Source organism: Rattus norvegicus, chromosome 20 (assembly GCF_021556685.1).
Source record: "Rattus norvegicus strain SHRSP/BbbUtx chromosome 20, alternate assembly SHRSP_T2T, whole genome shotgun sequence".
Lineage (NCBI taxonomy): Eukaryota > Metazoa > Chordata > Mammalia > Rodentia > Muridae > Rattus > Rattus norvegicus.
The window spans coordinates 13903228-13931166 of record NC_141553.1 but is presented as its reverse complement, the minus strand read 5'-3'; the positions used below and the strand labels follow the sequence as shown (position 1 = coordinate 13931166).

Below are 27939 nucleotides of genomic sequence, written 5' to 3'. Positions count from 1 at the left end.
TTAGAATCGTTGAACCCTCAGGGAGAGTGACTCAGTGTGCTGGATCCGTTCAGTAGAGGACAATGTTGTTGCAACATTGCTCAGAAGGTGCTAATTATAAAGAAGCCCATACAGAGGACCCAGAGGACAGTGAGGTGCTACAGCCCATGCAGGTTCCAGATTTTTTTTTTTTTTTTTTTTTTTTTTTTTGGTCAGAGGTAATCAGTCATCTCCTTGGTGGAGGTGTCTGAATGTTATGTCAAAAGCCTAGGAGACCTGTGTCATCTGGCTGCAGGCTGCGGCAGAGGGAACAAAGGTTGGTGTCCTCCCACTATGCCCCCATAGACAGACTACCTCCCTCGCCTCAGCCAAATGTCCCATCTTCTTCGGGGGCCATGTGTAGGCGCTGTCTATCCCGGCCTTGTCCAGCATCAAGGCCTGGCTGTGGCCTGGAAAGCAGGAAGTGAAATTCCAGCCCCAGGTAAAACTAGAGCCGACATTCTGAGGACCTGGTTCCAAGCAATCAAGCCAATGATTTGGGGAGGCAGGAGCTCTGCAGCCTAACCGGGCTTCACAACAGCTGGACAGAGGGTACTACCACTGTATGGTGAGAATATTTATTGAGAATGGCTCATTACAAACAAAATATATTTATGTATAAAACCCCCTGCTATGTAAAAGATCCCTTTCATCCTCCTGTGGCTAGAGTGATCAGAACCATCTAGAGTTTCCACGTGACCTAAGGGCCTACACTGGGTCGCACAGGAAAGCGAGAAGTCTGAGCGTCACACGCTGTGGTAAGTATCTGATGGCAAGGCTTCCTTCTGTGGAGGCCACTTCCCATGAGCACTCACGCCGGTGTGTCACGCCTCATCCCATCCACTCGCTGTGAAGCCTTCACCTCTTCCTGTCGCTTGGTCTCAGTTATACCAGACCCTCCTCGGAGGACACCCATATCCATAGCTTCTGTGTGGTACTCCTGAGCTTAGATCCAGAGCTCTGTGGGGCCCTGACCACCCAGCATTAAGGCAATGGGAATGAGACCAGACTGAAACCAATACTACTCTCCGAAACCCAGAGTAGCTGCCTAGCCGACAGCACTGCCCTTCAGCCCAGGGCTTCGTCTAATATTGATGCATAATATGGGTGACTGGTCTTGACTGCCCTTGTAAACACAGACCACCTCTGTCCCCCAGACTACCATGAGGGGGCAGCTAGTGGTAGGGGAAGCAGCCACTGCCATGTCATGCCTTGAAGACTGAAAGTCAAGGGCCCTGGAGGACAGTGATGGTGAGAGGCCACTGGGGTACCCTTTATTCTTCACCCGAGAGAGCCCATGAGGAGTGGGTTCCCTCGTCTCTTTAGAAGTGACCCATTCGCTTGTCTTTGGTGCAGCTTCAGTGTGCAGACTGCTGGCCAGGCCAGACCAGCTATCTTAGTAAGAAAGAACGTGGACTGGCCTGTGCGCCCCATGTAAAGAAGGGTTAGTGGTTTCAAAGTACCTGTAGCTATTCTTATCTTATCCCCACACAGTGGAAACTGAGGTCTCACTAAAACACTCTCGCTACCAACAGCAAAACAATGCAAACTGACTAGCTCTAGCTGACGTTACATGCTGTGCTGTGTGACTCTTGACACTGCCTTTCCTCAAGACAGAAGAGACCCAGTATTCTGTACAAATGCTCCTGGTGTGCACACAGGGTGGGGGTGAGGTGGGCGGGAAGCTGCCTGCTGTTTTAGGAACACCGGCCTTCCAGCACCCATCCACAAAAGGCTCCCAGATTTAGAGGGCAGATCTCGCTGTGGGAAGTCAAGCTGGATTCAGGAGCCTCATGGACTAGGGGCTCTCTAGGGCGTCTCTTGCCAACTCCTTGTTCCTAAAACATTCTCTTCCGCTCTCACCCATTCGGCCCTGCCTGTTCCTAAAAGCTTTCCTTTCTACAGAAGGGAGCTATAGGCTAAGAAGGCATCAGCATCCCAGGGGTCAGAGAGCCTCAGAGTGGCTGTGAGGTATGCTTAAGCTGCTTGACAACAAGGCCTAGTAACCGGCCCCAGAGTCCTGAGTCCATCGGAGGCAGGAGAGCAGTGACACCATCCACTATGGAACTGAGAGTGGGCCAGAGCCGCAGGCCTGGATCTGCACACGCTCTTCCCAAAGACGCTGCTCTTCCAGGGTTTTTGCCTCTCCCCTTGCTTTGGGCACGGCTGGACTGAGACTTGGGGTCTTGAGAGGCGATGCTCTTGAGCAGTCTCCAGGAACTATAAGGTGTTTAGGGCAAATGACATGATGACACTGGTGGACAAAGCAGCCACAGAGGTCCCGTGAGCTTTGTCAAACAGGCCGAGGCTTCAATTCTGAACCCCAGCCCCAGCAGCCCCGGGTGTGGACACCCTGAGTGGGCCTGGCTGAGACAGAATGTAGGGTCTGAGGACCTGGCACGCCAGGCCCCTGCTGTCAGCTGTCCAGGTAGACAAAAAGGATGTCTTCGTCTGTGCCGTAGCTAGTTCTGGCCTCCTCAAAGTTACTGATGCTGGTGCTGCACATCCCTGCTGGGGAGAAAGGAACAGAGTCAATCAGTGGGTGAGGCAAACACCCGCTGCTGGCACACGGGACTGAGTGGGGTCTACGCTCTACCCGCACTGCGCCTCTCCTCAGCCTTCCTTCCCTAGGGAACCCGTCCTGCCCACTCTGGCCTTCATGAGTTAAGTCTGTCTTCTGACTCCTTCCCAGGTTAGCAGACAGAAAGCAAGGCCCCAGGGGAAGAGAAAAGCCTGCTCTAGGACGTATCCCAGTCTGGTCAGAGAAGTCCTCCTCCAGGCCATGGTGTGAGGACAGTGGACGGTCCACAGTGAGGACAAGGTCTGGCCAGACTGTCTGGATTGTCTGCTGGCTATCCTATCCCGTGAAGCCCAGCAGATGCAACCTAAGTTATCAAGGTGGGGGCTGGGCACTGGACAGAAGCTGGCTGTACTAAGTTATCAAGGAGACGTAGCTGGCAGCCAGGACAGCAGCTGGTTTGTTTGTATGACCCAAGGGGCAAGCCCCGATGACAAAACCCCGGGAGGAGCAGGGGCTTTGGAGACAAACATCAGCCATACAAGCTGTGAGGGCTGGCATAGGGGACAGTAAACACAGGCCACCCTGGCCCACCCGCCCCAGCACTCACGGTCAGCATAGGCTGGGTTGTTATAGAAGATGCAGCCGGTAGCCCTGTTATAGCCACGCAGAACGATGAAGTGGCCCTGGTAGTCGGGGGCGCGGCAGAAGCAGCGGTGGCCTCTGGGAGTGAAGCAGCAGTATTTGACAGGGCTGGAGCACAGCTCACAGTGTAGCACCCCGGAGTTCACCAAGACGATGGCCACGTGGCCCTGTGCCAGGTGTGCTTGGATGTCCTGTACACTCACTGTGCTGTGGGTGGGAGGGAGGTCAGCCAGTGCCAGTGTGGGCTTGTCCCCCTTTCCCAGATTGATGTCCCCAGTTTGCACCCACTCCCTGGTATCACAGTACATAGGGACTTGGCTTGTCTGCCCTCTGCCCCGAGCTCTCTGCAAGTGGCAATGTCCTGCCTTGTCACTATGGGCCAGGACAGGGGTAGGAAGGCTCACCATTTCTCCACTTGCACCTTGCAGGCCTTGGCTTGTGCAAACAGCTGGTTCACTCGGGTCTCCTCTGTGTCAAAGTGTTTCCTATAGAAGGACTGCAGAGAGAAGGACAGACTGGAGTCACCCATCAGGATGCACACTCCATTTCAATGAAACAAACACCGTTTTACAGAAGTAGGGATAAGAGTGTGCAGGAGCCCTACTGATGGGCGGGTGGCTTTACCCAGGAAGAAAGCCGTGTCTGTCCCTGGCTGGAGGGTGGACAGGACCATACGGGGGGCATGAAGAGGATGCTCAAGAGATGAGGAGGCAGAAGATTCAGAGTAGCTCCCCGAGAAGCACGGTCAGGCCACTCTCTGGTGGACATGAGCAGGAGCCTAAAGCCAAGGAGCAAAGAGGGCAAGGCTGCCCTCCTAATTCGTGCCAGGACGGCTCAGTCACAGCCCAGTGTAGCCAAGTGTGATTCACAGAACATACTCTGCTTGGCGCTGGGGCCTCCTCACGTGACCAGAGAGCACCCCAGGAGACAGGCCAAAGACATTCTGTCCCCAGATCCCCTTTTCTGTCTTAAGACTTAGTAGCCTTCTTTACCTGGCATGGAAGGTTCAAAGAAGAATTAGGCTGACTGCCACTGGCCACCATGTGACAGCCGCTATGTCAACGAGGCCAGCAGAGGCTACACTGCCAAGTCTTAGCGCCTGGGCCAAGATCGCCTCAAGGGCAGGTAAGCCTGGATCTGGCTTTACGAGGGATCGGAACAAACTGGTGTGTTGGCACAGTGATCTACAGTGGCTTTATTTTTCTAGAGAGGGGAACAGGAGGGCAGAAAAGCACACAGACAGTTAATATGCGTTCTTCTTCCAGAATGCCAATGACCCCGGTGAGAAGGAGGAAGACAAGTAAGGAGTGATCGGCATACTCTGTGGCCTTCGACCTGTCCTGCCCTACAGTGGAGAAAGACGCAGAAAGGCAGACAGAAGTCAGGACTCTGCGTGTAGATACTCCACACAGGCCAGACCTCATGGCCATCTGTCTGTCATCTGTCTGCCACTGGTGTCTGTCCCTCTGTGCATTTACTTGAGTGCCCAGGCTGTGCCCATCCTGTCTTGTAATTGTGATAACTGGGTGTCCTACAAGGCCCTCCCAGTGACCGACTGCTCACCTGGTTCTTGTAACCCTTGTCAACACCCAGAGTCTGGGTACAGAAGCGGTGTCTCACGCCAAAGTGACGCATGAGGTAGGCCAGGTCAATGGTCCAGATGCTTCTGGTCAGCTGCAGCTCCTGCAGGGCATTTTCAAACTCCCTATCGTCCAGCTGGCCCAGGTACCTGAGGGCAAGGGGCAAAGGGGTCAGCTTGTCTTGAAGCAAAGCTACACCTAGTCACCCTCCCACGAGATCCACAGCCACGGCTTGCACTGCTAATCCTTTATCATGAATCCCCATGGCAATGCCACACGGACCTGAGCACAAGCTGAGGCTTTCAGGGCTCAGGCAGCCTGGGACACTGTCTGGCCCCCAGAGTGAAGGGCCTAGATCTTGGTTTTGCATCTCTGACAGACTCTGCGAACCTGGGGAAGTTGCTGCTCTCTCTGGCCTCGCTGACTGCATATCTAAGATGAAACACTTTGGGCCGCAGAAGTGGTTTTCAAAATTACAGGTACTGGACATTTTGTTAAGTCCTATCTTTACCAGAATCCTGGTATGTGAGATATATAAAGGAGAACTGATCGGGGTCTCCAGACAGTTAAAAACTCTTGTCAAAGGTAACGAGGTACCAGTCCTTTCTGGCTCCAAGTATCATGGTCCTTATATTTATGCAGTATCCCAGTGGCCTGACAGCAGAGGGGTGGAAGGTGCCCAACCTGATCGCCTGGGCCCTCCTCGACCAACCCCAAGTTCCCAGGCATCCCCTGAGTGAACACACTTGGACAGCTTGACCCACCCTTTGTTCCTATTTAAAATATGACTGGGCCTAAATGGAAGCTGGGCCCCTCCTAGGGTTCACACCAAGGTTACTTCTTGTTTCATCCCTGAGCCACAGCAGGTGTGGATGCTCACCGAAGCACCATCCTAGAGCAGGCCAGGCCACAGTCCCAGTGATACAGCTGCTGGATGGTGGGCACAGGTAGCTGCACAAAGTCCTCTGCAAAGAGACGACAGTGAGGTCTCAGACTCTGCACAGGGCCCGCCAATGCACCATTGGCACCACAGAAACTCTCTAGGATCTCAGGGGCTTTCCCACAGCTCACTGTTCTCATACCACCAGCACTTTCTCCTAAACACAAGCCACAGCCAGTAAGCCCTACACACAATCCTCCCAGGTGCTGGTCCCCACTTTCCAACAAAGCAGTTACCCAAGCATGTCCAGTTTCCTTCAAGTCACCGGGGCCCATTCTAGGCAGCATCAGCCTCTGCCATGAACCCTCATACGTGGCAGGCACGGGCGTCTTTGCCCACAACTTCCTAGACACTTGTGGCTTCCCACAAGCTAACACCCACTCTGGGACCCCACTTTTCTAAAGTGCTGCCCCTCTCAACAGTGTCCCAGGAGGTCTGCCTGGCTCAAGTTCCCAGAGTAAGCAAATGGGCACACCATGACTGAGAGAAGGGGAATGTCACACAAGCTAGGTAAGTACAGGGTTCCTCCAAACTCCACCCCGCACTGTCCCTGGGCCAACCTCTCAGTCTGTCCATTCTGGGCTGTGAAGTAGAACAGAGAGGGCCGTACCTAGGCACTCTGGTGCCACTGGCTAACTGGGGAAGGGGTGGGCAACTCTCTTCCTCTCAGTAGACTGAGTTCTGCTATTCCCAATATTCTAAGAGCCTGGCCATGTGCTGCTGTAGTGACCAGTCACACAGCAAGGTGCTGTCCCAGTGCATAGCAAAAGCAGATACCCAGCAGCTCAGGTTAGGAAAGTGATGGGGTGTGCCTCAGAGAATACCCCGGGTGACAAAGGCAAAAGCATTCCCTGAGGCCCTGAAGGGAGGCCCAGCTGACACGTGGCCTGTGAGAGCTTAGCCCATGAATATGAACAAAGTTCAGCCTAGCTGGGCATGGTCGCACATGAAAATCCAGTCAGTCTACTAGAATCCCCTTTGTGGATTTCTGGGCTCCCTCCTGGGCCAGGTAACTAGCTCTGTACAAAGTCTACCAGTCCAGCCCCTCTCCTACCACTCCCTGTATGTGTGTCAAAGAAGAGGGCCTTTCACTAGCCAGAGAGCTGAGTCTTGAGTCTTAACCTTTTGCTCTCCTGTATCTTCAGGGACTAGCTGAAAGGTCACTATTTGTAGGGCTTTCTCTGACCCCAGGCTGGTCATTCCCCATCCCTCTTGTGTAATCCTTTAAACCAGAGTTAGGCCTAAGGTTGTAGAATGTAGATCTTATCTAGTCTTTGCTCCAGGAACCTCTAAGCCTAAGTCTTTCAAAGGCCCCTCGGCCTTTTAACAGTTTGTAGATTAGATCTTCCCAAATCCTGTACCTGCACACAGCAGGGAGAGGAATTTCGGCTCTGGTTTCAAAGCCTTAAGAGTCCTTGGGATGGGCAGATGACTCAGTGGATAAAGAGCTCAAGCAAGATGACCCAGGTTCAGAGACCCAGAACCCACACCAGCCTGTAACCCCAGCAAGCAGATGGACACAGAAGTTTCAGCGAGCTGGCTAGGCAGACTAAGAGAAACAGCAAACTCAAAGATGAGTAACAGATTCTGCCTTCAGGAAGACACCTGAAGTCAGCCTTCCAGATGCATGCATACACACACACATACATACACACAGATACATGAGAACACACGCATGCACGACCCCTACCCTACACTTACCCTTACCCTCACCGTTACCCTTAAACTTGCCCTTATCCCTGACACTACCATTACCCCACCACTATCCCAACAAAATCCAAACTCCAAACCCTTTCTCCAACATCCTCTTCTGCCTTCTGAGAGCAGAGAGCACACATGAGGTACACAGACAGACCCACAAGCAATAAAACAAAACAAACAACAACATCAACAACAACAACAAAAACCAAAAAGCCTCATGGACATAAAATAAAAACAAATCTTTAGGGAAGTAATTGCCCAGCTGTGAGGTTTCTGAGTTTGGGTCTTATTCAAAGACAGGAAACACTAACCTAGGCTCTGCCTCAGTTTCCTTTCTAGTTGCAGTGATGACAGACCCTGACAAACATAACTTAGGGGAAAAGGGGCTTATATTAGTTCACAATTCCAGGGTGCACCCATCACTTTTGGGAAGTCACAGTGGTTGGGTCAGCCAGTCAGATCATATCCAAAATCAGGAACCGACAACAAAGAGTATACACGTGTCTGTCTTTCCCCCTTTTATCAGTCTGGGGCCCAACCCACTTTTGGGGTGTGTCTTCCCAGCACAATTAACCCATTAAGAAAATCACTCACAGGCAGAGCTAGACAATTCCTTACTAAGACTCCTTTCCCACAAGATTATAGATTCTATCGGGTTAGCGATTAAAACTAAATGGCATTCTGGAGATCGCTCAGCAGCTGAAAAGTACTCTTTTGCAAAGGACCAAGCGCCCACGGTGGCTTATAGCCAGCTGTCTGTTAAGCTCCCATTCGGGGGATTCTGACATTCTTTTTCAGCTTCTGAAGGCACCTGTATGCAGACAAAATACTCAAGACACATAGAATTTTATAAAGTAAACAGCCATAGGGCTCCTTTTATCTCTCTCATACTCTGCTGTGAGAGGACACATCATTTCTCCCTTTCCTCTCTTCCTCCCACGTGGGCCTATCTAGAGAGAGTCTACCAGGGATGGATGGATCTTGTACTGAACTTGCCGGCATCTTGATCGTACAATTCTCATAAATCCCTATTGCTTATAAATTTTCCAGTTGTAAGACACCAGGGAACATACTCATCTTGTTTGTTTGCTGTCTCCCTGCCTAGTGTCTGATGCTTAGTGCTCTCTCACTATCACACTTATACATGATGTACACAAGGGGATGTAGCACTTGTCCAGCACTGACCAGGACCTAGGTTCAATCCCCAGTGCTACAAATTAAAAAAAAAAAAAATGGAAAAAAAAAGTTGCACTTACTGAGGTGACGTAAACTTGGTCTCCAGGGACTATTATGCTAAAACAGTTCTCTCGGTAGCTACAGGAAAACTCTCTGCAGGGTGTGGCACTATCAAGATGGGTGTCTTCACTTTTCAGAACCCTTACTGAGGCTGTAAAGGGCTCTGAGCTACTCAGGCTGATTGCTACCCAGGTTTTGTTTTTATGCCACCATTGGTCTGGAATGTTGCTTTCTCATCTCTGACTTCCAAAGCCTCTGTTCTACAACAACACCCCCCTCCCGTCATTCTCTCTGCCCTTCAGCATGCTCATAGAGAGAGTATCGGCCTTCTCCCTGGTCAGCCTGAGAATTCTGTCATGGGCATGTAGGATTAGGGCTGAATTTGCCTCCTCCAGTCCTCACCCATAGCTGACACTCATTTATGCCGTTGAGAAGGTTTGGGGTTGATTTTGGTTTTTTAAAGCTCTACCCTTTGAAATACCTACTTGTTGCTATAAGTGCCCATTAGTTCTAGGCCTCCAGATCACACCCTCTAACGGAGGCTGCCTTCTTACTTGATGGCCTGAGCTCTGCCTCTAATTATTTGGGACACGCCCTCTAAAATGTGGCATAGGACAGACGCTCCTCAGGGTCCTAAGAGACTCAGGTGTCTCTCCCCTTTCCCTCAGCCTTAGAACCACTAGATCCCAAGGCCTCACAAGGCAAACATTCCTTAACTATCCTGATCTTAGCACAGGGAGGATGCTTTCTGAGGCTAGGTGATAAGGGTAGAAGCAGCCTTGGTATTTGTCCTGATAACAGCATCAGAGCCCAAAACTGCTTCAGATCTTGAAGCTTTAAGCCAAGACAGTCCTCCACCTGAGCTAGGATCTGCTTTGGAGAAAGCCTTGGGCTGGCTTCAGCTGTCTGGTTGTCACGAGAGAAAAAAGGCAGTCAACTCTTCCCGCTATTTTAACCCTCTCAGCCTGTCTGCTCACCTCAACGGGTACAGAAAACAGCAGTAGCCTACTTGACTGGGATTTAGAAACATGAATTCTGTGCTATCTATAAACACTTTAATGCTGCGTCTACCTCTTAGCACCCTACACAAGTGAGCCATTATCTGCCGAGGCTAAGAAAGGGCAATGATCTAGTCAAAGTTCACAGCCGCAGCTAACTGGAGAAGTAAATAAGTAAATTCCAGCACAGGACCAAGCCCAGCTCCAGGTTACAACCAGAAGGAACCACTCCCTGAACGTGATGCCCCTCTCCAATTAAGAGTTTGGGTCCCACACCCCTTGACCCCTACCCACGAGATAGCGCCTCGCCTGTAACAGTTTATTAATGTCAACTCTTGTGCCCTAACCAGAGCTCCACCAGAACTTCCTGCTGTCCCCACTTCGTGAGTAAGCAAAGGGGCTCGGGTTTCCTCAGGGCAGAAGGAACCAGTAGTAAGCAAATAACCAAAACAGTAGCAAGACAAAAGCGCTGGGTTTGGGAAGCCAGAGAAAAAGACCTTCCCTTTGCTAGATGCTCCCAAGCCATTTTTTCCCCTCTTTCCCGCCCCTTTGTTGAGTGCTCTCAGGCCCCTCTTTCCCCCCCTTCCCGGCCTCAGGCTTTCCACAGCTCCCCGGGAAACAGGATCACCCAACGTGCTTCAAGCAGGGCTATTCGTTTCTGAGCAAGGTTGTGCCTTTTTGCCCCTTGGACTTTTCCACTTGACCACTCTCAGAACTCCCTGGGCTTCAAACCCCGGGAGACTCAGAACAACCATAAGTTGAGGATAAGAGATGAGAAGGAATATCCACCTAGCTAGGACCCACTAGAGGCTCCAGGCTGGGCTGAGGCCGCAGACGACCCAAGGTCGCACGCTGCCAGACCCTGCTCGGCTCCAGGGCGGAGTCCCCCCCCCCCTCGGTTCCCCCTTAGAGAGGCACTGACCCGGCTCGAGCGGCTGCCCCGCTGCCTCTACCTCCGTTCTCATGACCCGGGTGGCGCAGGGCGCCCATGGCCCCGGCCTGGAGCTGATTGCCGCTGCGATTTCTGCTGGGCGGAGAGCTCGGCCAGTGAGCGTAGAGTTCCTCCGCCGCCGTCGCCGCGGCCACCGCGGTTCAGACCCGGGTAGGCGGTGGCGAGGCCGCCTCAAGCCACGCCTAATCCCTTCCAGGTCTGGGCGCTGGAAACCCGCCCCTTCCATAAGCCACACCTCTTCCCTTCTACCCACTTCTCTTCCAGACTGCGCTCCCGGCCGGTCCTTCCCTTAAACGCTCCGGCGGCCCCGCCCTTCCTTAGCCCCGCCCCTGCCCGAGCCCCCGCCCCCAGAGCCTTTCCCGGGGCGACGTTGGCTCCCCACAAACAACCTAGCACTCTCCCGCCACTAGGTCTGCTCTTTTGCAGCCTCAGTTGTAGGCTCTGGTCCTTCGCAATGCCTCGTCGAGACTCCAAAGAATCCTTTTCCTACTCCCTTTAGGTCTTCTTACTTTGACCTTGAATAAAGATAGTTCCCAGGGCTCGGTGTGTCCCTTACCTGACGGTGACCGGATCCAAAGTTTAAATTTCTAATCCAAGCCTCACTTCCTGTCTACCCAGAGCATTGGGCGCAAGCCCAGATCCTGCCCAATCCGTCACTACAGCACTCTGTAAGCGTGGGTCCCCATGTTCCTTTGTGGGCTCGAGGATTGATGTTTCCGGCGGTCCTCGGGCCCTCCACAGTGCCGGAACTATAGTGCTAGAGGCCTGGGTTCCCCAGCCGGCTAAGTGAGAGTAAAGGGTAAGTAGGCCTAAAGGAAAGGGAGGGGCCTGCGCAAGGCATTCTGGGAGCGCGTGGTGTGAGTGATACTCGGGCCCGTCGTTTCCTCGCCTCAAGCCTTCGCCTTCTAACGTTTGTGCCGGGACCGAAAAAAAAAAAAAGCCTGCAGTTAGTTGGTGAGGAGAGGCGGCTAACGGGAGAGGGGAGGCCAGGGCTCTCCAGAGGCTTAGGAGCTGAAAGGGACGCGGAGGAGGAGCTCAGCGGGGCTTAGCGGAGGGCGGGAAGCCAGGGCCTATCCAAATATCATCTCACTAATCCTAGGAACAGTTATTTATTTACGCCTAGCCAGCACGTTCTGTGCCTTTCCAGGTCACCGATTTTCGAAGCTTACAGGCAGTCCTTTCTTGCTAGTTATCTCCTTGCCTTCCGGATCTTCGTTTTCAACGTCCTTTTCATCCCTGCGCCACTCCCATTCCTGTACTGGCCTCCCCTCCTGCTTTGCACGCTGCTGCAGACGTTTCAGCAGATTGCTCTGCTATATGTTTAATCCACTTTGTAGATGCTACTAGTTTTTTTTTAAGCCCTTGCCTATAATCCTGTAGTGTTTCCCTACCATTTTCAGCACTCTCCTAAAGTTGAAAGCCGTGGTTCCTCACCATGTTTAGCATCCTTATAGTCTTCTCATGAAAATGGGCCGTGTGCTCCGTCTAGTGTCGTTTCCCGTCTCAGAAATGTAAAAGCCCTGCGCATAGTCTTTGTTTTTTTAATGAGACTTAAGTCGAGCGTTTACCCTATTTCCCTGAATGATGAGCATTTCCTGTTTATAGCATGTTGCCGTGACGCTTTTGGTCTGCTTTTTGGTGGGGAGTCAAAAAGCTAAATTGTAAAGCACAACCTGTTTTCCTGGATTTCTCTGGGTTTAGGTCTCTTTGTACTATCAGGTACTGTAGCTTTTATCCAAATGCGGTTGCTGAGTGATTGGAATATGACTAGTGTGGCTGAGGGACAGATTTTTTTTGTTTTCATTTGCATTTTGTTTACGTGTAAACAGTTATTTGGTCGGGGTCCATATCATAGTTGTTTAAATGATTATAAAGAGAGGGACATATGACTGGGTGAGAAGGGAGGTACTCGGGGTTGGGGATTTAGCTCAGTGGTAGAGCGCTTGCCTAGGAAGCGCAAGGCCCTGGGTTCGGTCCCCAGCTCCAAAAAAAAGAACCAAAAAAAAAAGAAAAAAGAAGGGAGGTACTCTGATCCCATTCATTGGCTTTCTTTGTCCAGTTTACCATCCTTCCCTACCCTACATGTTGGGCTAACTTGCCGTCGTGGGTCCTTCAAACCAAGAGCCAGACTCCTTCCACAGAAAATGCAGCCGTGACAGAATCTGCAGAGCCTGTGGAATGCCAGTCCTTAGGCTCCGAAAGGTAACCATTGTCTCTCTCACTGCCCCATAGGAAGAGTCCTGCCAAGATGTCTATCGGTGTGCCAATTAAAGTCCTGCACGAAGCGGAAGGCCACATAGTGACATGTGAGACCAACACTGGTGAAGTGTATCGGGGGAAGCTCATTGAGGCAGAGGACAACATGAACTGCCAGGTATCCTGCTTTGCACCCGGGGCTGTGAAAGAACGGTGGCTTCTATCCTGGGGGATAAAAAGGTCTTAATGAAGTTATTCTTACCAGACAGTTACTACCTGTCAGGCACTCTGACAGGCTGTGAGATCATATGTCAATGTAGACTTAGTCTTGAGACAGGAAAGTCATTTGACAGCCTGATGTGGTAGTCCATGAATGTCCCAGCAGTTGGGAGGCTGGGGTAGATTCGAGGGTTCTAGGCCAGTGTGGGCTTTACAACAAGACCACACTGCTTTTGGTGGGGAGTCAAAAGGCCGAGTTAAAAGCCCCGCCTCTCTTCTTAGTTTTCTCTGGGGTTGGGTCTATGTGTGCTTTCAGGTAGCCTTTATCCAAATGCAGTTGCCGAGTACCTGTCCGTAAAACAACCAGTTATGTTAACTTGTTCTGTCTGTCTCGGCTCCTAGAGTAGGTCAGGTTCGGAACCGGAGTCCGCTTCCCAGCACAGTTTATAGTTTGCAGAATTTTCTGCTCACATATGTGTGTGTTTACTTTTGTCTTGGAGAAAGTTCATCTGATAAAACTACCAGAGTTTTGATAAATGGTTTTGGATTTTTTTTCTCCCATTAATTAAGAACTTGAGCTTTGGAATCAGAGAATTCTCTGATTTCAAATTGAGTTGGGCCACAATTATAGGACCTGGGGTACCTTGGCCATTCGTTCTCTCCTCTATAAAATGAGAATGGAGTTGTTTTGGATCCTCTGTGCTGTAAATGCCAACCCAGAATTAAATCCACAAAAGACTTGTTGGGGAAATGGCAGAAGGATGTCAGTGACCGAGCGGGATAGCACATGTGATTGGTTACTTTTCTTGTTGCTGTGATCAAATTCCTGACCAAAGCAACTTACGGAAGGAGGAATTTATTTTGACTCACAGTGTGATGACACAGTCTGTTGCAGAGGATGGTGTGATGGCAAGAGCTTGAGGAGGCTAATAGTCGCATTGAATGTGCAATCAGGAAGCAGAGATTAGTGCCTGCGCTTAGCCCAGTTTCTACTTTTGACCTCCACCTAATCTAGATAATCCCTCACAGACGTGCCTGTCCCTTCCTTCAGTAATTCTAAATCCATTAAGTCGATAATAGTAATGATGGTAGCAGGAGAGTCTTCAATCCAGAGAAAGGAAGGCAGATTGAGCAGAAGGAGCCTCAGACTGCAGCATGATGCTGAGCAAGTTTCCCCAAGTAAGAGGAGTGACTGGAGGCAGAAGTGGACTGGCTCTCATGTTTCCTCTGTGCTCAGTCCCTGGCAGCCTGTGTGCATGGCTAACGCAGAGTGAGTGCCAGGGCAGATCCAGAGCAGCAGCTGGAGGATGTCGGCTGCACACTCTTCCCTGCCTATTGTCTCTGGAGGATGAACGTAACATCCCTAGACTGCTCCAGGTCTAGAGATGTTGGAGAAGAGACGTGTGTGTGGGCAGCAGCCAGCTCAGTGCTCTGCTGTTGGAGTGAATCTGTAACATCTTATAAGAATATATTCTTAGTGAGAAAATGAGGTTGGAAAGGTGCAGTGCTTGTTTAGGGCGCATCTGTAGTAAGAGAACCTGCCTGTTGCCTTTTAGGGTTTGTGTTAGTTATCAGGGTCTCTATTCCTGCACAAACATCATGACCGAGAAGCAAGTTGGGGAGGAAAGGGTTTATTCAGCTGACACTCCCACATTGCTGTTCATCACCAAAGGAAGTTGGGACTGGAACTCAAGCAGGTCAGGAAGCAGGAGCTGATGCAGAGGCCATGGAGGGATGTTACTTACTGGCTTGCTCCCCCTGACTTGCTCAGCTTGCTCTCTTATAGAACCCAGGACCACCAGCCCAGGGATGGCACCACCCACAAAGGGCTGGGTCCTCCCACCCTTGATCACTAATTGAGAAAATGCCTTACAGCTGGGTCTCATGGAGGCATTTCCTCAAGGGAGGCTCCTTTCTCTGTGATAACTCCAGTTTGTGTACAGGAGGACGAATCTGCTTTGTAAGAAGGCTGGTGACAGCAGCAGGAAACGGAGAGCTTACATTTTCAGTAGACAGCACGAAGCATAGAGAGCAAACAGGAAGTGTCAGGGTCCTCAAAGTCTGCCCCCAGTGACATCCTTCAGCAAGGCTTCATCCCCCAGAGCCCCCCAAAACATCACCAACTCGGGGGCCAAGCATTCAAATGCCTGCAATTATGGAGGCCACTTTTCATTTAAACTACACACTTGTGCTGGTTAGGTTTTTGTCAATTTGACACAAGCTAGGGTTGTCTTAGAAAAAGGAACCTCAATTATGAAAATGCCTCTATCAGATTATCCTCTAGGTAAGTCTGGGACATTTTTTTGATTAGTGGTTGATGTGGGAAGACCCAGCCCATTACAGGCTATGGGGGGGAGGTGCGATTAAGAACGGTAGGTGAGGACCAAGCATGGTGATAAAACCAACACCTGTAATCCCAGTACTTGGGGAGCAGAGGCAGGACAACCAGGACCATAAAGGAGGTTGTCTACAAAACAAAACAAAACGGGCATGGTGGTGCACACAGATCTCTGAGTTCAAGGTCAGCCTGCCCTACAAAGCAAATTCTCTCAGCCAGCCAGGACTGTTACACAGAGAAACAAAAAAGTGTGTGTTGAGCATGAGCCTGGAGGGCAAGTCTGGAAGCAGCATTCTTCTGTAGTCTCTGCTTCAGTTCTTGCCAACTTGGATCCTGCCTTGGCTTCCCTTAATGATGGACGGCGATCACAATGTGTATGCCAGATAAACTCTTCTACCCCCCGCCCCCAGGTACTTTTGGCTGAGGGGATGTTTATTAGAGCAACGCAAAGCAAACTAAAACAAGATTTAGTTTAGAGTTGGTGGTGCGTGCCCACACCTCTCCTTCCCCTCTGCTGGGAATGGAGCCCGGTGCCTCAGGCGAGATGGTTAAGCTCTCGCACTGAACTGTGCCATTTGCCATTGTGGGGTTGCTTTTGAGATGAGATCTCTATAGATCCCAAGCTGGTCTTTAACACTTGATCTTCCTGCTGCCTCAGTGTCAATTCTGTAATTTCTGGCAAGTGCCATCCCACTTGGCCTTGAGGCTTCTTCAAGTCCTGTACTACTTGGTTTCCTTCCAAAGGAAGGTCCTGAGAGGTGTAGCTGACTTAGTGCTGTCAAGACCTGTAGTGGTCTGCCTTTGTGAGGGTCCGCTTTCATGGGTCCTGCCCTCTCATTTTACCCTCTGCTCCCTTCAGAATCAGTGATAAACTAACCAGCGAATGCTCATTTTGATTTACTTATGGAGTCTGAATACTTGTATCTCTTTGGGACTGATGGCTCCTGCAGGTTCCCCTGCTGTCTCCTTTCCAGCCCCCAGCCCTTAAGAAATACCTTCCAAATACCTTCCCTGGGTAACATTTTCTTATAAACTTGGGGCAAAGCCAAGCCTGGGAGTTCACATAGTTCCAGCACTTGGGGAAACTGAGGCAGAAGAATCATCACCACAAAATTCAAGGGAAGCCCGGACTTTTTAACACCTTGTCTCAAATAAATAAATAAATAAATAAATAGCCCAGAACAGAATATTAACACATCACAAAGATTTGGGAACATGAGAGGATTCCATTACAGCCGCTTCTTTTCCTGTGTGTATTGACACAGACTTCTTTACCTATGTGGCCCTTATTGTATAAGAAATGGCTTAGAAAAATTATAGTTTGTTCAGTGCTGGGAGTAGAATCTGACAAGTACTCTCTACTCAGCTGTGCCCTCTCCCTTATGTGGTAGTTTCACGGGAGGGAATGGGCTGTGGTGCCACTGAGCTTGATTAGAAAGGCAGGCAGCTCGTACTTGACTGAAAGCTGAGTTCCTATGCATCTAATAAAGGTTCCTTCAGGTATGAAGCCAGTCAGAAGGAAATCATTATGAGATACAAATTTCTCTGGCATTCAGATACCCAAGATCCTATTAAGTGATGTTCTTAGGTGCTCGAGAGACAGCTCAAGTTGGAAGCTCTGGCTTCTCATTAAAAAGACCTAGATTCAATTGTCAGCACCCACATGGCCGCTCATAGCCACCAGTAACTCCAGTTCAGGGAACCTGATGTCCTAATCTGGCCTCTGAGAACACCTGCACACTTGTGATACACATGCATACATGTGCATTACATTTTGTTGTTGTAATGATCTGCCTTCTTTTAGGGTCACTTGGTAAGGAGCATTGTGCCATTGAACCACACACCTAGAACTTGGTCGTTTGGTCATTCTTTGTCATAGCATGTTTGTCTCTTTTTTTTTTTTTTTTTTCGGAGCTGGGGACCAAACCCAGGGCCTTGCGCTTCCTAGGCAAGCGCTCTACCACTGAGCTAAATCCCCAACCCCCAAAATGTGTAGCCCAGGCTGGCCTCGAACTCGTGATCCTCCTGCCTCTACCTCCTTCAGCAAATCCTACCGGCGTGCGCCACCACAACCGGCTCATTTTTCAAATATAGCATGGATATGCATGGGATCTGTGATGAGTTCCCAGAAAAGGAACTTAGTGGGTCAGACACATTTGGGCATCTAGGTTTGAACAGGAAGATTTGAGATCTTGGATCTCCTACTGCCTACTTAGAATGGACGTGCTGACCAGAGCTACAGGCTGTGGTATTAGGTGAGTGATGATACCATATTCCAGGTAGATGGAAGCAAGGGTTCCGTTGACCTTGTGGTTTTCTACATTTTAGCTAATTTTTGTAACAGATGTAGAGGACCCCCATCTTGGGGATGGATGAGTTGGAATTAGAGGCTCCTCAAATGGAGCAGTCTTTGCTTTTAGCTCTGTCAAGTAACCATGGCCTGAAGCATTTGTCTTAGTAGATATCAGAGAAAAACTAAAGTTCTTCAAAATCAGGAAAAAAAAAAAATGATGTTCTAGGGAGAGGTTAAGAGGCTCAGCGGTTAAGAGCACTGACTTCTTCCAGAGATCCTGGGTTCAATTCTCAGCAACCACAGGGTGGCTCACAACCGTCTGTAATGAGATCTAAAACCCCTTCTGGTGTGTCTGAGGACAGCTACCTTGTACTCATATAGATTAAGTAAATAAATCTTTTAAAAAAGAAAAGATGTAGCCACAGGCTTTTCCACCCTCGCCCATGTTCCTGAAATAACAACTCTGAGACTAAATTATTTATGAGTAATCGCCTAGGTCAAAAGCTTTGGCTTGTTCCTGCTGGTTCATAACTAGTTTATTCTATTCTGAGTCCTACCTCGTAGCTAGTAATCTCTCCTCAGGTTCATATGACCATCTCTGTCAGCATGAGCGTTTGGGGCAAATGTCTTCTGCACCTGACCACACCTGACTATCCTAGAATCCTCTTTCTCCGAAATCCCCACCTCCTATTTCCTGCCTCAGCTCATTGGCCAATCAGCTTTTTATTGACAGGTGGTGCTTCATAGAGTACACATAAGATTCTCTCTACAAAAGATTTCTTAGGAAATCTTGTGAGATATTTAATAAATAAATATTAAAAGCCAGAATGAGTTGCAAGTATAGCTTATTGATACTGCTTGCTTACCTAAGGCCCTGGAGTCACTTCATAGCACCACACACACACACGAGGTTTTAAAGATGTTTTAAAGCTGATGAGATGTCCCTTGCCAACAAGCCTGACGTTCAGTCCCCTGAGCCCACCCTGTGAAGGGAGAGGACTGATTCTGACCCCCACATACTTACACCGATGGCGTGTGTGCATATGTCCACATATATAATTTTTAAGAAGAGAAATAAAAACTCTTAAAAGCTTTAAGAGCACACGTAGAGCCTCTTGAGGTCTGGCCCACTGAAAGAGCGTGAAGTACTCACGACTGCTGAGCCGTCTCTGCAGCCAGCTTCTGGGGTTTCCTAGGCGTGGGCAGGAGGTGGTTGTGCTTTCCCATCTCTCAGACCCCAGGCTGCTCTTAACATGCGCTGGCTCCTATTTCCAAAGTGGACAGAGCAGCTAAAGTTCTAAAAGTCAAATTTTACTTATGTTATCTAAACAACAAATATCAGCGTGTTCTACAGCAGCAGCTTTTCCAGGTCCTGCAGTTATCGGAACAAAACTCTCTGTCTGTGGCTGGCTTTATGTGGTATAAGGGGTCAAACCTAGGGCTTCACTCGTGCTGGGCAAGTTCTCCAGCAGCCTGTGGAACTCGGGAGGCTGAGGCGAGAGTTGGAGGCCACACTAGGCATCATAAGGAGATCCTGTCTCGTTTTAAAGGCGATAACTTTAAAAAGACGATGTGCCAGTAAATATAACTTAAGGAGAGAGTTACAGACAAGTGTATGTCACCATACACCGAGAGTTAAAATTCTCTGTGGTTTGCATGGGAGAGTGGCAGAGTCGATGGTTCTGCAGAAACTAAAATGGGTCTTTGGGGACCACGAGGGCAATGTTTATCTGTTTGGCTGTTACCAACCCCTCTGTAGATAAATGATCCGCATGAAATTGCGTGTTACCTTACAAAAATTATAGCCTGGGGTTGGGTTGCTTAGAAAAAGCAAAACACTGTGGTACCTAACACCAGCAAATTTGAGATTTCTCAAAGACAAGCATTTCACTGTGCAGCTTGTCCAGCTTGAAACTCGGGGTCGTCCTGCCTCTGCCTCCCAGTCACTGGGGCTGTAAACAAAGGGCACCTGGACTGGCTTCGTGGTTACACTTCTGTGGGTGACCTGAGCTCTTAGCTTGGGGGAAATCAGTGTTCAGGCTGTGTGAACTGTTTTCACATGAGTCGTGTTCTGCACTGTTTGCACGTGTTTCCTAAGAACTAAGATAGATAGGTGAATAATTTGATAGTGGTGAACATCATTGGCAATTTGAATGAATATTCTCTCTCTCTCTCTCTCTCTCTCTCTCTCTCTCTCGTGCATGCGAAGTTATCCTCAAGTGTGCACATTTTTAGCATGTTTAGCATGTTACTTCTGATGCTCAGTATTTCCTGCACCTCACAACAGGGATCCCTTGTGACACTGGTGTGAATTTGCCCACATGCCAAGGAAGAAGTCAGTTGTGCAGTGCTGACCAGTTGAGAGAAGCTCAGCTCAGATGCTTCGAAAGCATCAGGTATCTCTGGTTGAGGGTTCAGCCCTCAAGACTGTCCCATATTTAGATACCAATGAAAGTCCAGTTTATTTTAACCTGGGCTCTGTCTGAGCAGGCATAAGTAGGTGTCCCTGTGGTCAACCTTTGTTTAACTAGCTCACAGAGTTCAGGGACGTACATTCACAGGTATTTGTGGAGACTAGGATGTGCCAAGCAAGGCCTGGAAACTTAATCTCCATGCTTCCTCACGACACTCCTCCAGGAATTTCCACATGTTCCACTATCTGGAAGTTCTCTAAAACATGTCTTGTGGAAACTTAATTGAATAGGCAGGAATGAAATAAAGATAATCATGTAAAAATAGTGATTTGAAAAGAAAACAAAAGTATGATCTTGTGCTAACAGGCCAAGTGGGCAGACCGGACTTCTGTGTCCCTTAGTACTAGGAATGGAACCCAGGGCCTTGCACATAGTAGATAAGTATCTGCTGCTGAATTATATCACAGCACAGGCATTACTCTTTCTGATATGAAAGTAATGGGAATTTACTTACAGACAACTCCAGGACAGAAAGACAGATCAAAATTGGTTTCTCTGACCAACCGAAGGAAGAAAAATTCTAGCTTTTGTGGACTGTCTTAATCCTATCACTCAGAAGGCAGAGACAGTCAATCTACGTAGAGATCCAGGACAGCCAGGTCTACACAGAGAAGCTGGCCTTGATGTTTTATAAAAAGATAAAGAGAGGATATGTCCCAGGTCCCTGGTTCGATCCCAGGTTTTGGCACCAATGTTGTGTTTATAAGATAGAGGGAAACTATGTTCTGTGGAGGTCTGGGGGAAGAGGGTGCCTCAGCAGGCCCATGCTGAGGCATCCCTTCCCCCTGAGGGACCAGCCACATGATGGTATAGTATAGAATATAGTTTGTCCAGGGCATGGGGAGGAGGGTTGAGAGGGTAGTAGGGTAGAGAAAGAGAGAATAGAGAGAGAAGGAGTAGAGAGGCTGGCCATGAGCATGTGGAGAGAAGTGGGAGGGGAATGGGGAGAGAAGGGACAAGGGCAAGAGAGCCAGAACAAAGAGCAAGAGAGTGAGGAGGGATCAAGCAGCCCCTTTTATAGTGTCAGACATACCTGGCTGTTGCCAGGTAACTATGGGGGTAGAGCTTAGAATGCTAACAAGCCTCAAAACAAAACTAGAAAGAATTATGAGGTCAGAACCAAAGACAAAATACCCTGTTATACCCCCAGCATTACTTTACAATCCTGCATCGAGCTTTTCTCCATCTGGGCCCGTAGATGCCATTTCAGTTGAGTGTCTTGTCTGTGTTGCTTATTGTGGCTAGCTATTTAGGAAAACCGTAAGCTGCGTTTCTGCCTGACTTTCCGTAAAACCTAAGTCCTTGAGGCTGGAGAGACGGCTCAGCAGTTAAAGCACTTGCTGCTTTCCCAGAGGACCAGGGTTGGGTTCCTAGCACTCAGGGGATCTTAGCCCCACTGTCTCCAGCTTCTGCAGTCACACACACTCTACACTTAAATAAAATAAATCTTTAAGTATTTTAGATGCAGTTAAGATAAATACATTGCTTACAGATGATGCCTTTGGCTTTATGATGCCAACACCGGGCCTTCCCTGGGACTGAGTTACCATTTCTCCAGTAGCAGACAGGAGTGCATTAGAACAGTAACAGTTTGCTGCTGGATTGTTTGTCAGATGACATTGAGAACCCAACATAGGACATTAGTAGAAGCACCTAGTTTAAGTCTGGTTGGATCTGTATGACAGCCTTGTGGAGATTTTCAAGGCAAGTGGGGAGATGCTGAGTGGGAAATAAGACAATAATTGTACATCTCAAAAATAGACTTTGTAACTCAGATCAGACATTACTGGGTTTGTTATATCTTAGGTAGTCGAGACAACATTTAGACATGCTTTGCCCTGTTTAATTTTGTTTTTTAACAGCCCCAGTAAAGTATATTCCACTTCAAGATAGGGAGTAAGTAGTTCAGAGTCAGATAGACCTGGGTTTGAACTTACAGAACACATGAAGACAGTGTGATTTTTGTGCAGGAGGACAGGATGAGAAAAGGCGTGGACCTTCAGCATAGATCTGCCTCTGACAGGCCGTGCCTCCTGTAGGGTTTGATGGTATAAACTCAGCCATTTGGGGCAGTGCCTGCTGTTGACATTCGTACCCAGTAAACACTGGCTGTCGTTATGCTGTGATTCCGCTAGGTGGGGAGCTGGGACTCAGAACATTCTGAAGATGTGCTCAGGGTTACATCTGGAAGGTGTCAAGCCCAGGTCTCAGTGGAGGTCCTCATGCTACCTCGGTGTCTTCTACAGAGTCACAAACACGCCTGAAATTGGGGGATGGGATGGGGGAATCTGGTTCCAGTTGGGTAAGGAAGCGAATCCATAGCTGCTTATTTGTGGTAGCAGAGATTCTGTACCTGTCCCGGGCACTGCGGCGAGGACTCAGAAACCGAGACTCAAGGAGCTGGCGATAGAATTTTTAAGCCTGCAATTGGTTGGTGGGAAACTGGGCCCTCTTGACCTTGAATGTAGAACAGGAATGGTGGTTTGCAATCCTAGACACCATTCCCATTGCTCAGATAAAATGGGACAGCCTCAGAGCGTTGATGGATTTTGGTTTTGGTTTTCATGTTCAACCAGAAACCACCTGGTCCTTTAGAAGGAGCAAAGGCAGCAGCATAGAAGCCGGTCCTGGGAGACGGTGCCTCTGAAGATGATCTTTAAGCAGATTAATCCAGTCTTAGAAAGATAGCTGTTTTCTCTCATATGTGGTTCCTAGGTTTTATACTCATAAAATTATGTGTGTATATAGAAAATGAAAGTAGAAGTTGAGTTATTGGAGAATAAGGGGCTAACAGTGGGGAGAAGAGGTAAGAAAAGAAAGGGGAGGGGAAGCAGGTAGGGAAATATGTCCAATGTACAGTAAGACTACCCATGATTTAAATCTCATAAGGAAGGAATCTGGGAGCCAGCACATCCTTGCAGCATGGGCTTCACCCACTCTAGATAAAGTCTACTCCTTTCTGCCTACCCGATAGCAATTCGGCAATTATGGTAAACATGGCGTGGCTGGATTTGGTGCTGGCAGGATTATGTCACTGTCCTGTTCCCTGTGGGTCTCCTGACTGGACTCAGAGATCCCTCCTTCCTTCATCCTACGCAACACACGTGGGCACATTTGTCCTCCCAAAATACTGCCTGTTGAGCATTTCTCCTTCCACAGACTTGAGTGGTCTGCCGTTCTCTGAGGTGTGCTCAGGACTGCCAGATGTGCTGCTTCAGTGCACGCATGCCAAAAGCTCCTGCCCAGGTCTTCCTCTCCTTGTGCAGACTGGGAGCAGGCACTGCCTGTCACTCCTCAGTCCTGTCTAGTCATCTGTCTTCCTGATGTGTGCTGAGTCAGAACTATGTCTGCTGCCTATGATGACCCTGAAGGTGCCTTTCCAGCTGGAGTGCCAGCAGGTCCAGGAGGCTGCACACCTGTCACTCAACAACCTGGCCCAGGCGGATGCAAGCTGGGGCTCTGTGTCTGAGCTGCAGCGTGTCAGTGGTCTATCCTGGGTTTGTTTGATTGTAGTCTATAAAATGGGAGAGCCCATACTTCATCTGCCGTTTGTGTGAAGTGTGCAGTCCCTAACGCCTACAGAAGGTGCCAGCCATTGCTAGGGTAGTTTACAGCATTGTCTACTCCTTCCTGCTGGTGTGGGCTTCTGTGTTTCTAAACTTCTCCAGTTAAGGCTCGCTGGCTTTGTGTGCTCCAATGCTTTGACCTTGCAAATAAAATGGTGATTCCCTTCCAGATGTCCAACATCACAGTCACATACAGAGACGGCCGAGTGGCACAGCTGGAACAGGTGTACATACGTGGCAGCAAGATCCGGTTTCTGATTTTGCCTGACATGCTGAAAAATGCACCCATGTTAAAGAGCATGAAAAATAAAAACCAAGGCTCAGGGGCTGGCCGAGGAAAAGCTGCTATCCTGAAGGCCCAAGGTAGGTACCTTCCCTCGGCTGGCTTTAGAATTACTACGTACCTTGTTTCTTTTAGGGGAAAGGGTGAGTCTGATGGCACCATTCTTCACACTTGCTGCTAATCCTGTCCTGATCGTCCCCAGGCTTGAGAAATCCTTGGGAATGGAACTGTTTGTTCCCTGTTAGCTTTTTTGTCTTACTCAGTCCCATCACAGAGTTTAGTATAAAATCCCAAATCTCAAGCAAGGTGTGGTGCCTCATACCTGTAATCCCGGCACTTAAGAGGCTGAGGCAGAAGACATGGAGTGAGTGGGAGGCCAGCCTGAGCTACACACACAGCATGACCTTGGAGGGACAAGCAGAGAGAACCCTCTCTAAGTCATTCTATAGTAAAGGTCCCTCCTTTTCAGAAATTCTATCCAAGAGGACTGGGCAGCTTGCTCTGCTCTAGTGAGGACATGGATTGATGCCCGAAGATGTTCAGTAGCATTCCCAGAACTGTGTGCGTGCACAAGAAAGTTTTTCTATTCACCCAAGACAGAAAGGTTAACAAGCAAAGAAATAGTTGAACTCAAGTCTGTCTTGAGAAACCAATGGGCTGTTAGGGTTGCTCAGGAGTATGATGGCTCCTGTGGCTTCACGGCAGCCCATCAGTTAACCATCCACTCCCAAGACTGCATCCAGGGCAGGATGGGGAAGGTAGGAGAATATGTCGGAAACAGTGAGCAGCTAGAATCAGGCGAGGGTCTGCTGTGGCTTACCACAGCTGCTGTGAAACCACGGTGTAAGCGGCCATGCCATGTGGGGGTGATTCTCCACGTGCTCCACATGGACACAGGGTCTCACAGGCAGGCACTCTACTACTGAGCTACATTCCAGCCCTCTAGTTAGCGCCATCTTGTTTATTTTTGTTTATTCTCTAAAACTGTGAGTTGGCTTATCTGAGGACTAGGGGACAGATGTGGAGGTCAGAGGACAAGTTGTCAGCCCTGCCCAGCATGGGGATTGAGTATGGGGGGCAGGATTGGCAACAAGCTCCTTTACCTGCTGAGCCATCTTGCCACCCCTTGTTTCACATTCTTAAACCTGACAGTAAACCCTTCCTTTGACTCATGGCAGCAGTTGTGGGCACACTGTCCCCCAGAGACGTCCTAGCTGCTCTTGGAGGCCACCCAGTCATGGCTTGCATTTGCGTCCCTGAGAAGTTCTGCCTCGTTGTTAGCACAAAAGCATAGTCCTAAGTAACAGCATTGGTGTTGGAAAAAAGGCCCTGGGCCCTCCACAGTATCTTTCAGCAGCGAATGTTCTGTGTTTTTATGGGGAGTAGGCTCTGTGCTCGAAGATAAAGTAGTTTGGGGGTAGGGGGTGGTTTAATTGTTTTGTTTTAAGACAATATCTTAGACCAGTGATGGCTTGGTGTTAAAGGTGGTTGTCACACAAGTGTGAAAGAAGTTGTCCTCTGACCTTTAAGTGTGCACAATACACATACAAGCAAACAAATAAAGTGCTAAAAAGAGAAAATGTCCCCTTTGCCTGAGAGGGCTGCTCCTGCTGTCGTAGTGAGGCTGCTTATCTTCAGCAGTCATTGCTGTGCACTTCAGGCAGTGAGTTTGCCCAGGCCCACTGGCTGCAGCCCTGAGCCACCCGTGCCTCTCCCAACCCTGGCTCCAGTCCCTATCAGCGAGTGTAGGTTCCCATCAGTCTCTGCAAGAACAGAGAAGAACGAGACACGTGCTGCCAGTCCTCAGAATTTCCAGAGTATCCTCTGGGGCCTCTAGCCTCCTAGGCACACTGGGTCATGGAGTGGAAGTCTTGTGCATCTTTATAGGTAGTGTTATTTTGTTTTTGTTATTAAGCATTTTACTTCATGCAGAAAAACTCAAAGAATAATACCCAGAATACTACCCAGAATTAACAGATGCTAGCCCTTGAGTGTCTGTTTCAGAGTTTCAAAGCTGAATTGAGAGCCAGGGTGATATAGTTCAGTGGGTAATGAGCTTATCACATAGTCTGTGTCCCTGAGTTCAATCTATTCTGTGGTAGCGCCTGCTTGTAATCCTCATACTGTCGAGACCAAGATAGATCCCTGGGCTTCCTAGCCAGCCATGCTAGCCTACTTGGCAAGGTTCAGGCCAGTGACAGACCTGGTCTAAAGAAACAAAGAAGTGATGGTACGCAAGGAACAGTGTTTGAGCTTATCTTATGGACATGCACGGGCATGGCCCTTCCCCTTCCCTTTCCCCACACAGACTGCATGAAATACATCAGTAATGGCGTAATAGCTTGCCATTGGCTGGCCCTGAGAATTTGTCCTTTCTGTGGTATTCAGACTGCTGTCAGTGCTACCTCCCACCCTGACACCAGGTATCGATAATCAGTGCCAACTTCCAGTCACCACATGACAACTTCCTCCTCACCACATGACAAGTTGTCATTCGGGATGTTGGTCCAGGTGACCTTTCAGGTCCCTTCCAACGCCGGCGCCCAGGCCTCGGCTAGTGCTTGTTGTGAGCATTCCTTCCCGTCCCGGCCACACTGACCCCCCTCCCTTGTTTCAGTGGCTGCAAGAGGAAGAGGACGTGGAATGGGGCGTGGAAACATTTTCCAGAAGCGAAGATAGTGCTCTCCATTGAAGAGAACTTTGTCCTGTCTTCTCTTAGGTTTTTGGGCTTTGGGGGTGGGGCGGGGGGTTATATGTGCATATGTCCTGGGTTTTAATATTTCTCTTTGTATTGGAGAAACTGTTAAGCTAAATAAAATTTGGTTTTGTGTTTTGCGTGAGGCTGTTTTGTTTTTAAGGAAATAAGAACCGTGTGTTCGTTTTGTAGTTTGCTTTGGCAGCAGGGTAGAATCTGACACCTTTGGACATGTGCTGGGGAAATGCCAGTACTTTTCAAACAGCAGTTAGTGATAAAGAGTTCAAGCACTCTTCAGGCCAGTTTCTAGGTGAGTGAAGAAAAGCCTATTCAGAGAATAACCCTGTGTTACCCTTGACACATGCACTCAGTGTGGCACTTTGCCAGTTAACCTTTGTGGGAACAGCTCTGAACACCAGGCAACCTGACCTGTGAAGATGACTCATGCTCTATCAGTGATCTAGTAATCCTAGTGTCTCAGCACTTCTCAGCATTGACAGCTCCCAGAGGACACCTATCTAGCTACTCAGCTGCCTCCGCACAGTGCTGCGAGCATCTCCACATTGATCAGCACACTAATTTTCTCCTTTATGTATATAGCAGTCTGCCTGCATATAGGCCTGCACACCAGAAGAGGGCACCAGACCTCATCATGGTCATGAGCTACCATGTGGTTGCTGGGAATTGAACTCAGGGCCTCGGGAAGAGCAGTCAGTGCTCTTAACCGCTGAGCCATCTCTCCAGGCCCTAGCACAGTACTTCCTATCAAAGGGAGGGTAAGATGTACAAAGTGAGCATTGGACATAAACACAAACTGGGAAAACAGCCTGAGTCAACTCTTGGGAAGAAAGTGTTTGTTCTGGTATGCGCCATAGCAGAACAAGGAGAGGGGTCAGTTGCAGGCTGAGCTCTCTGAACCTCCGAGCCATCACTCCTGCCCTCTTTTTTCCTGCACTTGGAGTACTCTGATGACTGCCTTGGCCTCATGGAGCCTGGGGTTTGCTTACCTTTGTCCTCTACTTCAGCTGTAACCACCCACTTTACAGAGCTAGCTTTAATTTCTTTGTTGCCTCCTCCAAGTTGACGCGTGTCACCTTGAGGTTGAGTACAAGCATAAGCCTGCAGCAGCATCCGTCAAACTCCACCCAGTAAGCCATGATGAGCGGAGTCACCAGCTGTTCCTGTGGTGAAACGTTAACATCCTTGCCCTCCAGCAGCAAAGCCTTCCACCCTCAGCCATGGCTGTGGGTTGCCGGGGGCGGGGCGGTTGACACAGATTCTCTGTAC

The 27939-nt window shown here is 49.3% G+C and overlaps 2 protein-coding genes across 8 annotated transcripts; one reads left to right on the top strand and one right to left on the bottom strand.

Annotated features, from left to right (window-relative positions):
* Window positions 1–582: 582 nt before the first annotated feature.
* Gucd1 (guanylyl cyclase domain containing 1) lies at window positions 583–11347 on the bottom strand. 6 transcript variants are annotated; one of them, XM_087598325.1, is made up of 6 exons: window positions 11145–11347; window positions 5642–5726; window positions 4745–4910; window positions 3586–3677; window positions 3147–3388; window positions 583–2529 (listed from the first exon to the last, which is right to left on the bottom strand). In XM_087598325.1, the coding sequence occupies exons 2-6, from the start codon at window positions 5650–5652 to the stop codon at window positions 2435–2437; spliced, it is 606 nt and encodes a 201-aa protein (XP_087454451.1). In that variant the 5' UTR covers window positions 5653–5726; window positions 11145–11347; the 3' UTR covers window positions 583–2434. The 6 variants fall into 6 exon arrangements, with proteins under 6 accessions (XP_087454451.1, NP_001399055.1, NP_001128469.2 ...); NM_001412126.1 differs by having other exon boundaries at window positions 583–2526; window positions 11145–11293; NM_001134997.3 differs by lacking the exon at window positions 11145–11347 and adding an exon at window positions 10559–10831 and having other exon boundaries at window positions 583–2526.
* Snrpd3 (small nuclear ribonucleoprotein D3 polypeptide) lies at window positions 10938–26792 on the top strand. Of its 2 annotated transcripts, none has more exons than XM_087598323.1 (4): window positions 10938–11387; window positions 12821–12962; window positions 23845–24037; window positions 26575–26792. In XM_087598323.1, the coding sequence occupies exons 2-4, from the start codon at window positions 12837–12839 to the stop codon at window positions 26634–26636; spliced, it is 381 nt and encodes a 126-aa protein (XP_087454449.1). In that variant the 5' UTR covers window positions 10938–11387; window positions 12821–12836; the 3' UTR covers window positions 26637–26792. The 2 variants fall into 2 exon arrangements, with proteins under 2 accessions (XP_087454449.1, NP_001386467.1); NM_001399538.1 differs by lacking the exon at window positions 10938–11387 and adding an exon at window positions 11428–11542 and having other exon boundaries at window positions 26575–26790.
* Window positions 26793–27939: the final 1147 nt, after the last annotated feature.

Excerpts from the sequence above, each read along its gene's own strand:
- Gucd1 (XM_087598324.1), bottom strand. The coding sequence starts at position 10,601 with ATGAGAACGGAGGTAGAGGCAGCGGGGCAGCCGCTCGAGCCGG. Across the intron at positions 4,911-5,641 it reads TGCTCTAGGATGGTGCTTCG|GTACCTGGGCCAGCTGGACG; the intron begins GTGAGCATCCAC and ends CCTTGCCCTCAG. Across the intron at positions 3,389-3,585 it reads AAGGTGCAAGTGGAGAAATG|CACAGTGAGTGTACAGGACA; the intron begins GTGAGCCTTCCT and ends TCCCACCCACAG.
- Snrpd3 (XM_087598323.1), top strand. The coding sequence starts at position 12,837 with ATGTCTATCGGTGTGCCAATTAAAGTCCTGCACGAAGCGGAAGGCCAC. Across the intron at positions 12,963-23,844 it reads AGGACAACATGAACTGCCAG|ATGTCCAACATCACAGTCAC; the intron begins GTATCCTGCTTT and ends ATTCCCTTCCAG. Across the intron at positions 24,038-26,574 it reads TGCTATCCTGAAGGCCCAAG|TGGCTGCAAGAGGAAGAGGA; the intron begins GTAGGTACCTTC and ends CCCTTGTTTCAG.